General features: G+C 44.9%; 2 protein-coding genes across 2 annotated transcripts in view; one reads left to right on the forward strand and one right to left on the reverse strand.

Annotated features, from left to right (window-relative positions):
• LOC143339707 (collectin-12-like) overlaps window positions 1-4,698 on the forward strand; it is a 35,923-nt gene extending 31,225 nt beyond the window's left edge. The window contains exons 5-10 of the mRNA XM_076761102.1: window positions 42-1,085; window positions 1,495-1,992; window positions 2,518-2,654; window positions 2,798-2,907; window positions 3,570-3,715; window positions 3,811-4,698. Coding sequence (XP_076617217.1) covers window positions 42-1,085; window positions 1,495-1,992; window positions 2,518-2,654; window positions 2,798-2,907; window positions 3,570-3,715; window positions 3,811-3,830 — 1,955 coding nt within the window. The 3' untranslated portion in view covers window positions 3,831-4,698. The remainder of the gene's footprint in view (window positions 1-41; window positions 1,086-1,494; window positions 1,993-2,517; window positions 2,655-2,797; window positions 2,908-3,569; window positions 3,716-3,810) is intronic.
• A 121-nt stretch (window positions 4,699-4,819) lies between these two features.
• Window positions 4,820-12,432, reverse strand: hacd1 (3-hydroxyacyl-CoA dehydratase 1). Its single transcript, XM_076721631.1, has 7 exons — window positions 12,171-12,432; window positions 9,789-9,906; window positions 9,691-9,709; window positions 9,495-9,583; window positions 9,068-9,189; window positions 6,642-6,820; window positions 4,820-6,158 (listed from the first exon to the last, which is right to left on the reverse strand). Exons 1-7 carry the CDS (start codon window positions 12,287-12,289, stop codon window positions 6,076-6,078), a joined length of 729 nt encoding a protein of 242 aa, XP_076577746.1. The 5' UTR covers window positions 12,290-12,432; the 3' UTR covers window positions 4,820-6,075.
• Between the last annotated feature and the right edge of the window lie 40 nt (window positions 12,433-12,472).

The raw sequence follows: 12,472 nt of genomic DNA on the forward strand, positions 1-12,472 counted from the left end.
GAGACATTTTTGTGACTTATTGTGCAAATCTCTGTCTTCAGATGATCAAGCAGGGGCGAAGTCGGAGAACACCACCACAGAGATTCAGGCTTTTAAGAACAACATCTGGAATCTCCAGAGGCAGCTGTCTGCGGTGGAGGAACGCATCCACAGCGATCAAGCTAAGCTGAGTCAGCTGGAGAACATTGGCTCAGACATCCAGAGCAACCAGGGCTCCATTCAGGGACTGCTGGATAGCAACACAGCCACCCTGCACTCTGTAAATGGCACCCTGCAGTCTTATGGCAGCATCATTGGGGGTCTGCAGGACGACACAGCCAGGCTGCAGAGAGAACTCCAGCAGCAGGTGAAACTTCAGGACCAGGCGCTGCTCAGCATCAGCAGCCTCAACTTCACCCAGGCCCAGCAGAGAGGCCTCATCGCCGTTCTGCAGCGCTCAGTGGATGACACCAGCCAGGCCATCCAGAAAATGCGCAATGACTTTCAGAGCCTCGAGCAGACGGCCAGACAGACCCGCTCTGACGCTGAGTGGCTTCGTAGCAAGGTGGAAATCCTGCAGGTCATGGCCAGCAATGCCTCAGTTCTTGCAAAGGCCAACAATGACAGCCTGGAAGAGGTGGGATCACAGCTCACTTTTATAGCAAGCGAGCTCCAGAACACCAGCAGCCTGGCTGACGCTCACGACCAGACCCTGAGGGAGATTTTGGACCAGCAGAGGGACTTCAGTAACCTCACATCCACCAAGTTCGACCGACTGGAGGTGCGTCTGGATGAGTCAGAGCAGAGCATGGACCGCGTGACCGGCAACATCAGCTTCACCACACAGCTCCTGGGCGCCATCAACCTCAACCTGAATGAGCTGCGCACTTGTTCCGAGACCATCGGCCGCCACTCAGACTTCTTGCTAAACCTCAACAGCAGCATGACAGATGTGAGGACAGATGCAACCAGCCTGAGGTCCCAGCAAGAAGAGCTGGCATCACGTTTGGACAAGGAAGTCACCAACCTCTCTATTGTCATGGAGGAGATGAAGCTGGTGGACACCAAGCACTCACAACTAATAACCAACTTCACTATTTTAAAGGGTGAGGGCCACAGTGTGCATTGTACTAATGAAATTGATAGATAATAAAAAGAGATCGATAAGAAGATTGATACCACAGTAAATATGAAGCAATAACCAGCAGCTGGTTAGCTTAGCTTAGCACAAAGACTGGAGAAGGGGGAACAGCTAGCCTGGCTCTGTCTAAAGATAACAAAATCGATCTACCAGCATTAACATGCTATGTCTTCTTTGTTCAATCCACACAAAAACCAAAGTCTACAAAACAAAAGTTGTGTTTTTCCTTGGGGTTTTGTGACAGATATTAAGCTAAGCTAACTGCTACTGGCTGTAGCTTCACATTGATCCTACAGAGGCGACAGTGGTATCAATCCTCAGCCCTTTCCCCAAAATGTTTGTTTCATTATCTTACAGTATGTCTTATTTTTCAGGTCCCCCTGGTCCCAGAGGGCCAAGAGGGGACAAAGGACCTCAGGGACCATCTGGTCAGCCTGGCCAGAAGGGAGAGAAAGGAGAAAAGGGTTCTCCAGGGATACGAGGAGCTAGAGGAGAGCAGGGTTTCCCGGGACCACCAGGTCTGCCAGGGTTAAAAGGCCTGCCAGGCGCACCGGGCAGCCCTGGGTCCAAGGGTTCACGAGGGTCAGGAGGAAGGGCCGGACCTCCTGGAGCTAAAGGAGAGCCAGGTACTGCCGGTCTGCCTGGAAGAGATGGACAGCCTGGTCCTCAGGGGGCACAGGGCCCACCAGGTATCAGAGGCTCAATGGGACCAGCTGGGGAGCAGGGGCCAAGGGGACTGCCAGGACCAGTGGGGCCTCCAGGGCCAGCAGGACCACAGGGACAACCAGGAATGCCAATCAGGAGTCCCGTCATTCCTTTTGGCCCTGTGTCTCTGCAGGATGAGGCAGTAGCCCCGACACTATGGGCCCCAGGTACGACCTCACTCATGAAGTTTCTGTCGCAGTTTCACATTTCAACACTTTACTACAATCATATCATGAGATGCTGAAGTAATGGACTGAATCAGATAACATCAGTGTACATCACCAGATCCAGTGTGTACAAATTTACTGCTTTGTTTTATCACTCCAGAAAAATACTAATGTATTACTCACATTGAATGACATCTTAAAAGAACATTTGAACTTATTTGTTTTCTTGCTGAGAGTTAGATGAGAAGATCGACATCTGCGAGTTTGAAGGCATAGCTAGCAGCTGGTTAGCTTAGCATGAAAACAGCAAACAGGAGAAAACAACTAGCTTCTGGCTGACAAAGACAAAGTATTCTTACCATAGCTCATCTTCATGCTAAGCTAAGCTAACCGGCTACTGTTTCTCGCCTCGTATTGGCAAGAAAGCAAATAAGCATATTCCCAAAAATGTCAATTATTTTTATAATGAATGTTTTTGAAGATTTATTTTTTAATCATCAAATGAAATGGCGTGATGTTTTACAGGATGTCCTTTTGAGTGGCTAAACTACAGAGACAAGTGCTACTTCTTCTCCAAAGACCTGCACAGCTTTGATGACGCGAAGGCAACCTGCGAATCAGCGTCTGCTTCCCTGCTGATCATCAACGATATGGAGGAACAGGTGACTCATAACAGTTGGGATTTTTGCACTCAAAGACTGAAATCTATCAAAATCATTATGTAATGGAAGGAAAGGTTGTCGTTGCTCTGTAGTGTGTGAGCTAACTTCTCAGTTGTGCTTTTTCTGTCCTCGTGTGACCTCAGAAATGGCTGAAGAAGCAGACCTTTGGAAAGGGTTATTTCTGGATGGGTCTGACCGACAGGGAGGAGGAGAACGTTTGGCGCTGGCTGGACGGGACTGAACCTGCTTTCACGTCAGTACTAAATCAGAAAATAGCTCTCTCTTAGGGAACACCATATCCTGTATGAAAGTAGGGGCTGTTCCTGGGATGGATCATTTGTGTCAGAGCTGTGCAAAATACTGCTTTCCAATAATAATAACACGCGGTAGGCTTTCAGTTACATAAAACAACACCAAATAAACACGCAAAGTCTTCTGAAAGTCTCAACTTTCTGATATTTCCTGATTGCTCTGACCTGCATGCAGAACTCACCGCTCCTCTATTCCTGCTGCCCAAACAAAGCAAACAGCTTCACATGCAATAAAGCTTCAATTATTTAGGGTGGTCCATCCAGAGAGAGCAGTTCCCTCTGGTTTGCATGTGTACAAAAGACAACAAAAGCAAAAATCCAACATTTAGGCAAACATTAACGCTCACGAAACGGATAAGGTAATAATATCTGATACAATCTGAACACAGCGATGTGGGATAAAAGCCTGTTAACCTCAAAGATCCACACCGGTGGTCTCAATTAAAATTTCAAAACTTGCCAAAGAAATCAGATGATCCAACTTCAATTCCTGCTGCAGTTGATTCTCTTTTATTCCCTCCTCCTCGGCTGTGGTTTTCCACCAGCCTCTTGGATGAAGTGCTGTAAATCTGATGTGTGACCGCCCCCTGCTGTTTGCCTGCAGGAAGTGGAAGGCCGGTCAGCCTGACAACTGGGGCCATGGCCATGAAATGGGAGAAGACTGTGCTGGCCTCATCCACGAAGGGTTATGGAATGATTTCTTCTGTGAAGATCTCATAAGCTACATCTGTGAGAAGGAAATGGAGACCTGTACGTCTGTTTCCCTCTTAATTCTTACTCGACAAGTATCTTCAGGGTGATTTCCCCACAGGTCTTCTCATGTCTTTCTGTATCTTTTCCTGCAGCAAGATCGCCTGGATCGTAGCGATGTCTTGAAAGGGAGCTTGCGGTGAGCAGCTAGACTTCCCCCATGTGGCCCCGGTCCACTGACGCAGCACATGGAGAGTCCATACGGAGAGAGCAAAGGGACAATTTTGAAATGAGCCCAGGGCTGCAGCAGCAAACGTCTCTCCGATGTTGAAGAGATGCCTTTCTCCTCCAGAGTGAACCCAGTCCAACTTTACCAGCAAGTGCAATACAGCAAGGCAATCAAAGATGGAGGACTTTTATTTTTTAAAAGTACCAAATCAGCAATTGATTTATATATATAAATATTTTTATGGTTATTTGAAGTACGTTTTATAAAACTGTATTCCATGTGCAACTGAATATCTGAATGTATATTTCATTATGCAAGTTTTGTAGGAAATTATAAATTCTATGAAGCCAAGTGGACTTACCGTAGTGCTTTTCATAACATGTAATTGTCTTCAAATAAAAAGGTGCAAAATGATGCGCAAAAACCATCATGTCGCTGATATGCTATCTTTGAGGAGCCTGTTATCTATCCTCACAAATGTCTATTTAGCATTTTCATTTATACGAGTAGAAACAAGAAGTATTTACGCATAAATACAGAAACATGTCACAATCAGTTTAAGTTCAAGACTGCAAGTTTACACTTTAGTACTCTGTCTGATACAGTGTTTTGTGATTAGGAGATCTATTTTTCACTATTTCAGACGTACATGTATGTTTATGACTATGAATCTGTGGATCCTACCTACGAATATAAAATGTGCCATTTTCTGCACTCAGGTACTGTTTCCTGTTATTAGAATAAAAAAAAAAAAACACTTGAGTTAAAACAGCAAAGATGAAGGAAACTGTCACAAATAAATCTGTAAAACCTGCGAGATGTTTGCATTGGTTGGCTTGTTTCTACTTTTTTATGCAGCTCAGACGAGCAGATCTCGAGTCAGATGATCTGTCTGCATCTGACTCGGTGTGAGCGTCATCACAAAACTCTCCACAGTATTTTAGAATTTAGTTTATTGATTTTCCACAAAAAGGTATTTTCACATTTCTGTTGTTTTTTTTCTTGAAAAATAACTTCCCCAGTGATTTGACATTGACTTTTATTGTTTTTCTCCTCTCTAACCCAGATTATAGGCAAAACTGTTGGTTTTCTTCTTCTCAATCGTTTCACATCCTGGTTTCCTACTTCAGGTCAAATCCAATCACAGTCACTCCTTCAGCTGCACAGAAGATTGAAATGATCTCACAATAGCACCTTTTGTAGGAGGGAATCGAACTACCTTTCGATCAACACGGACATGAGATCCTTTATGTTAAAAAACAAACACAACAGCGACTGAAGACCGCGAGTGCTAGTCCCAGTGGTCTCTAGGAAAAGCCGCTACTCTATGAAGACTGGGATTTGTTTAAGATGCACTCTTGTAAATTAATTTGACACAGCGAACATCAAAGCAACATAAAAGAATGCAGAAGCAGAGCCGAGCAGGCAAAATGTTAAGTCTGAGCTGTGCTTGCTCAGGATGTGAATGCGTTAAGAAATGTGCTTCTTATGAGCCGCTCATGTCGCGTTGCATCACTTACACATAAAACAAAACATACACAGAAGAAGCAGCACATTGTCTAAATGCAGATTTATTGTTGAGGTATGATAGAACTATGAATATTCTCTCTTTTGAAACCTTGGTTTGTTACAGCCATGCTCTGTCTATGTAAAATCACTGCGCTGGAATCAAAGATAATAAAACTGCCAATTTGGTAGGCTGGGCGATGAAGTGGGGACAACTTCAGGAGACACAACTTACAATCTTCCTCCCATGCTTCATTTCACATTTCCATGAAAGCCTCTCATTTGCCTTTTTCTCCTTCAGACAGGTGGGTGCAGCGCTGGGGCTCATGTTTTTCAGTGCAACAAGGTGCAATAAGGCTGGCGGGTGAATAAAGGACTCAGGATCAACGTCTCAAGCTCCAGCAACACTGGGACTGTAAACATGTTTCCAATATTACCACTCAGATAGGAATTAATCCTGTACAGAGATGCTTGGGATCAGTTATGACTGCTCAGTACTGGTGAACTCCTTTCTTCCTGATGATCACTGCCGATAGCTCTCGTCATCTGTGCGGCTCTTCCGGTCCCGTGCAATGAAGAATGTAACGGCCGATGGTGCTAAAGATGAGGATGGTGGGGATGAAGTGAGCGGGTGAGGTGGAGGCGGGTCTGGCTCAAACGAAGGCGAACTGAGGCGGCGGCTCGTCTAGTCGTCCTTCTCCACGATGACCTCGCCGTGAAGCACCCTTCTCCTCTGTCGCAGCATGTGGAAGTAGAGCTGAGGAAACACTGGAAAAAAGGAAGATAAAGAGGATTGATCATTTAGTCTAACTGATTTTCTGTATGTTGCAATCACTTATTTGATAGGAAAATAGCTCCAGAGGCTTCAGTGAGCACATGTTTCCTGTCTCTCTGTAAAGGCCCCAAAAAATCATCTTAAAAAAACAAACATGAAATTGTGAAAATCACTGACCTGGACACTTCAAACTAAAGCAACTTTCAGAACATTTGTTGATTAGCCTCTTAAAATTAGCATTTTCTGCGTGGATGTTGTATTGGATTATACTGTTCATGCTATGATTTCCACAGCTAATACATCCCCCTAAATCCGACACACTGCACCTTCAATCATGTAGATTTACTGCTACAGTCAGTATTAACTAATGCTAATAGCTCACTTGTCATGTTTATAGTTTTTAAGAGGCCATTAGCATCATAGCCTGACCAGTGTTTCATCGTAAAGTGCAGCGTAGGACGAAGAAAGCTCCTTACGTGGGATGTAGGACAACATGAGGATGATGAGGCAGTAGTAGTAGTCGAAGGACACGTTATACAGGTTGGGGAGCCTCATGGAGTACATCCCAGATCTGCGCACGAACGGCAAAGCAGCATAAATGGTCATCAGTTCTCCGATGACTCCCAGGGGGTACAAGACGATGAAGAGGTTGTATCTGAAAGATGAGTTTTACACGATCACACACCTGCAGAAAAACACTCCTGCAGTTTGTGGATGTTAGAGCACACACATGCTGAGATGTCCAAACATAATCCACATTCAGATGCAACCACAATCGATGCATGTGTACAACAGTCAGACGCTCTGATGTAAGCAGACGTAACATAAAGTGTATTATCTTTTTTTAAAAAAATATTTGTAATAAGACATCTGGGAAATCTGGGATTTGATAGTGCTATGCTGCAGTTTTCCTGGAGCTGGTGCAACAGAGTGTTGTTGGAAAACTTTGACATTGGAGACTTAACAGTTGGCTGCCAAACAGCAACTGATCAGGAATTGGTCAGGAATGCTGCTCAGTCGCCAACCATCAATCATGGATACTGGAGATACCCACAATGTTCCAGAAAACTGGAAATCAGAAAGTTGTTCATCAATGTGGAGCCGAGAGAAAGAACAGGCTGAGATAAAACAACATTGAGGTCACCAAAAACTCCTTAATGTCTGCTTTTAAAATACAACCTTTTTGTAAATAACTTTGATGTAACCTGTTGGAAAAGTGTCTTACAGTAAAGTTATCCTTCATACCACAAGTGCTGCTGGAGTTTTGACCTTGTCAGGTTTCTTCCTTTCTCCCTGCACTTTGAAAGTGGGTGTAGTTGAGCCACAAATCCTTAATCTGCTTCTATAACATATTGGAGGAAACCAGCCAATCAAGAGAGACTTCCAGTGCTAACGATGGGGGGTGGCTAAACCTTGGACGTGGATCTCTGATTTGGGAGACGCTGTCATGGCCAAAGCTGCAGGATCTGCTTGTGGCTGAAATTTCTGCCTCTGACAACTGAGACAATGTTCTACATGACAAACACAGTCCATCTCTCAACTTGGATGAAAACTTGTGTTTCAATAAGTTGGAGTAACCATCAAAATATGGTCCCAAATTTGTCCTAGAATCATCTAAAATTCAGACTCGAGCTGCTGTTTGTGATATCCTTCATCATCGCTTCACTTCAGTGTGAGCTCGCCCGCCTCCCTTTGTGACAACACACGGCCTCTCGAGTGCGTCCGATCTCCGCCATGCGTCCGACGCACAGAGACCCTGCATTCAGTCAAGACCACAGCAAAGGCTCGGGGGAGCGTCTCAGCGGATGTGAGAGAAATGTTGGCCGAACATTCCATGACCAAAACAGATGGTCTTAAAAACAGGAGCAGCTGAACATGAGCCGCTCTCCCGGAGGGCCTGGCGTCTCCTCCGTGCTTAAAGAAAGACGTGAAGCGTGGGGGGCAGGGAGGAGAGGGGCATTCAACGCACAAGAATCAACCCCCGACACAAAGGAGGGACTGGCACAGAACTGAATCCTCTCCTGAGGATCACGTGGCAAACGGAAGCAGCAGGAAAATGAGCATTTTGCCGGTGAGCCTCTCTTCGTGGGAACCTGGAGGCGGAACAATGTGTCGCCTTGTAAATGAGTGGATGTAATATGCAAACTTCAGTATTCTGAAGGGAGATCTCTGGGCTGTAAGATGCCAAGTCTGTGTGTCGGGCAGCTATCAGTGTGTACAGCTGACGGCCCTCCAGACGACTCCAATTTCAACTGAGCTACTGTAGCAGAGAGGCACACAAGGCCAGACCGCCGCGTCACAGCCGCTCTTCATACAGTCGGCTTATGTCACTACAGCTGAGAGCGATCATCATCACAACTCACTCATAATCAATGCGGTTCTATGCTTTTCTGTGCTGATAATTAAGCATTTAAAACAACACTTTCTTTGATGGCTAACCTCATCAGAAGTCGTGTTTTTTTTAACAGTTTGTTACAAACTGTGTGTCAGGATGAAGGCACGCCATCGTAAACCACACCTCATTCTGCTTTTAAATCTGTTTTTTAAATGATTCAACACTTGATAAAACAGCCCTAAATGTCAGCCTGTGTTTTTTGTATCTTCTGCATGATCAGTATTGTCACAGCACAATGTTAGCAGTTAGTTCGCCCACCATTTACACAGAATGGCTAATGAGGTGCTAATCAATAAACACACACATGCTTCTCCTCTGTGTGTGAGCCAGGCGATACTTAATACACAAACGGCTGCACCGCTTCCTGATGTAAAGCCGGTCTAGGCCCGGGGAGGGAAACATGCCAGAGGTGAAATCGGCAGATCAGTGCCGGCATGCTCAGACACAATGTCCGACACGGTAAAGACACTTCAAGCTCATCCCGGCCGCGGGCGACGGCGTCTCCACCTGGCCCATTTGATGAAGTACGGCAGGTGGTGGAGCAGGTTGAATGTGTAGTAGGAATATCTGGTGATCTCTGTCATCGTCCACACAACCAGGAATAGGATTACGCTTTCTTCACTCTGGATCTTCATTCGAGTCAGACAAAAACGGCAGATGTACAGATTTACGGTGCAGCTCTCACAGGGGCTCGTGCACAGGAAACACTAGAATCTATCTTTGCTTATAGAATATAATTAATGTGTTCACTCTTTTAATAAACAGTAAAATTGTACTATTTTTCATTTGCTTGTGCGACTACATTTACTATAAACTGCTTTTTTTGAGGGGGCATTGATAAACACTGAAAAAAGAAGCTTGTGTGACTAACTGAAACCCCGCAGCAGCAGCAGCAGCAGCAGCAGCAGTGTGTCATGCTCTCTCTCATAGTCACCTGTCTGATGCTGTTGGTGATGAACCAAACCATGAAAATCCGTGAACACACTTGAACCCCGGTTACAATCACAGAAGTCCTCACGATCCCTGCAGCGGAGCAGGAGAAGAGAAAACAACAGTCTACAGCTGCAGAGGTGCCGACGTCAATTTCTTTACATTTAAACATGAGCCATGAACAAAAAGTCACCACATACCGATGGCACAATGTCCCACCTGCAAGACAAGACACACACGAATCAGAACCTGAACACGAAGAATCAAAACTCAAACAGCGTTCGACTCAAATTCTCACCTCAACTAATGCGAAGGTCTGGAAGAACTTGAGCGTCCTTGCTATACTTCTGTACAGACCCTTGTGTGTGCCTTTCTGGATGTAGAAGCGCATCATCGCCATGGCCAAAACCATCCACCTGGAGAAGAAAAATAACCGCAATATTACACAACGGCACCGCTCAGTGTGAACAGCAAGACTGTCAGGACATATGGGACGGATGGCTTCCTGTTTCCCAGAGCTGATAAGAGAGTCTGACCAATGAAAATCATGTTCTTCAGCTCTGCATGTGTTTTCAGACGTCCTGTAAGCAGCCAATATATCACAATAAAACAATCCAAATCAGATGCCGCACATGTGTATGTTATTGCTTCAGTTAGGAAACTAAAGAACGGGAGAGACACCAACCGAGGACAGAATATAAAACAGACAGAATGAAGAAAATCCACATCCACCACAGGAGCAACATGACAAAGAGCTCATGGCCGCACACACCTAAAGTTAAGCTGACTTTCCATCAGTTTAAATCTTCCTCTCACGTCTGCTTCAAAGTGATATTTGCACAATTTCATTTGCATTTTAAGAGTCAAACATTAAAAGCTAACGTAGATCATATTAGCGTATTTAAACTTTACATCCAACCTGCACAAAACTGCTTGAAGTTGCTTATTAGCATTCATATTAGCAGCATATTGGCTCTTTAAGACAGAATAAGACAGGCGATTAGCTGAGGATCATAGTTTCCATTTGTTTTATGACAACAGTCACAACAATAGCCAACTGCTAACATAAACCAGTGCAAACATCTGCAGGCTCTTTCACTCAGACTTCAAAAGTTCTGAGTAAAGACGACCAAACTGCTCCTGAACTCTTAATATACAACCGAAATATAATCCAGGTGTAACATTCAAAGCTCCTTTAAACAAACTCCTCATTCTGTCCTCTGACACTGAACAGCTTCATAGCAGACTACAGGACAGATTATCTCACAGATCAGCTAACGGGATCAATGATTAAGTGTAAGAAATGACTGTCAGTTCACTTGTTGTTAGACGGCATGTTACAGTACTGGAAGGTCAAACACGTCGTGTTCAGCCGGAGTCATTGTTAGAAACAGACAAACGTCGCTCTGATATAAACTTAAACAACAAATCTGTGTCCTGGCCAGTTGGTACGACTGGAAAAGTACTGATGCCTGCCTGTACGGTCATTAACGTCATAATGTTTCATAGAGCCCAGATTAGCTGTAAGTGAGGCTGTAATCAGTGGTGGAAAGTAACTAAGTACTTTTATTCAAGTATTCTTCCTAAGACTTTAACTTTGTAATCCTACTCCACCACATTTCAGAGGGAAATCTGTACTTTTTACTTCATTTATCTGACAGTTTCTTCACAAATGAAGATTTTACATGAATAAAATCATGTGATCGGTTTATAAAAGGTAGTTTTTAAAGATTAAACCAGCGGCTGGTCTAGTCCGGCCCCACGGTCACGCCTCAGACGTCTCTGAGTTGGTTACTTTTTACTCTACTTCATTTATTTGACAGCTTTTGCTACTTTGCAGATTCAATTAGTAATACAAAATATGATCAGGTAAAATATATGATGTATTACTTTAGATAAGACAAAACGTCACTGGTGAAATTAGTAGGCTACCAGCAGTACAGAAAGCAAAGTATAGGCCTCCTATAATATAATATATAAAATAAGCTCCTTTTTTTAGCAGCAACATTAATGTACATATTAAAGCAGCAATATTTAGAGTCCAGTCATTTAATGTTCATTATTCTGGGCCATTCTGCATAAAGTAAAAGCTCTGAATACTTCTTCTATCACTGATCTGACAGCTCTGTGTTATGGCTGAAGTGACTCAAGCAGACAGCTTTTGACTCCAACCTGTCTGAATTGCCACTTTTTCGCATATAAACGACGGAAAATCGACTGGCTTTGATACACAGAAATGTTATGTTGTTACTGAAAAATGTGCCCATTGAGCATTTCAGTGTCCTGGACCGGAGCTCCAGTGTCAGCGCGCTCCGGCTATACTTATCACTGGAGCTGTGGGACGCGCGGTGGGCCTTGACGCAGACGCCGCGCAGTCAGCCCTATTTGGACACGGCTGCAGCGCCAGCCTGTCACTTTCACCCAACGCCATTCATTCATTTTCCAACACTCACACACATATTTTGATCTTTTTCTCATTTTTTACGCTCCAAACCTTCACTCAACCTTTCTCCAGCTCCGGTGAGCCGCTGGATTTTCAGCCAGCTGGACGCACACTTTCGGCTTGACACTAACACACACACAGTCCTATAAACAGCAACACGCTTTCAGTTTTTTAGGGAGCGGCTAACTTAAAGGCTTTTCTTATTAATAGGCGACGTGGGCGGAATTACGCACGTACCCGGCGGTCATGGCGATGTTGTAGAAAGTGAGCCATGCGGTGACGAGGGCGCTTTTCGTTCTCTTCTTGTTGTTGTTTTCCTTCTCCTCAACCGCGCCGTCCTCCTCGCTGGACGCCATGGTACCAGGGGCAGGGTGGGGAAGTCAGGCAGGGGGCTGACAGCTGGGGGCTGGTGGGGAGGGGAGCAGCAGGGTCATCCATCCATCTATCCGCCCACGGCGCCCCTCTCTCGCGGGACTAGTGCTGCAACAAGCGCGTGGCCTGCCGGTGGGCCGCACGCGGTTATTACGCAGTCTGTGTAC

This window comes from Chaetodon auriga, chromosome 21 (genome assembly GCF_051107435.1).
Source record: "Chaetodon auriga isolate fChaAug3 chromosome 21, fChaAug3.hap1, whole genome shotgun sequence".
Lineage (NCBI taxonomy): Eukaryota > Metazoa > Chordata > Actinopteri > Chaetodontiformes > Chaetodontidae > Chaetodon > Chaetodon auriga.

What these genes read in the sequence shown, in the direction of transcription:
- hacd1 (XM_076721631.1), bottom strand. Translation starts at nt 12,289, where the DNA reads ATGGCGTCCAGCGAGGAGGACGGCGCGGTTGAGGAGAAGGAAAACAAC. An exon ending in AACATCGCCATGACCGCCGG is followed by an intron (nt 9,907 to 12,170) that starts GTACGTGCGTAA and finishes TTTCTTCTCCAG; the next exon opens with GTGGATGGTTTTGGCCATGG. An exon ending in TACTTCATCAAATGGGCCAG is followed by an intron (nt 6,821 to 9,067) that starts GTGGAGACGCCG and finishes CTCATCTTTCAG; the next exon opens with ATACAACCTCTTCATCGTCT.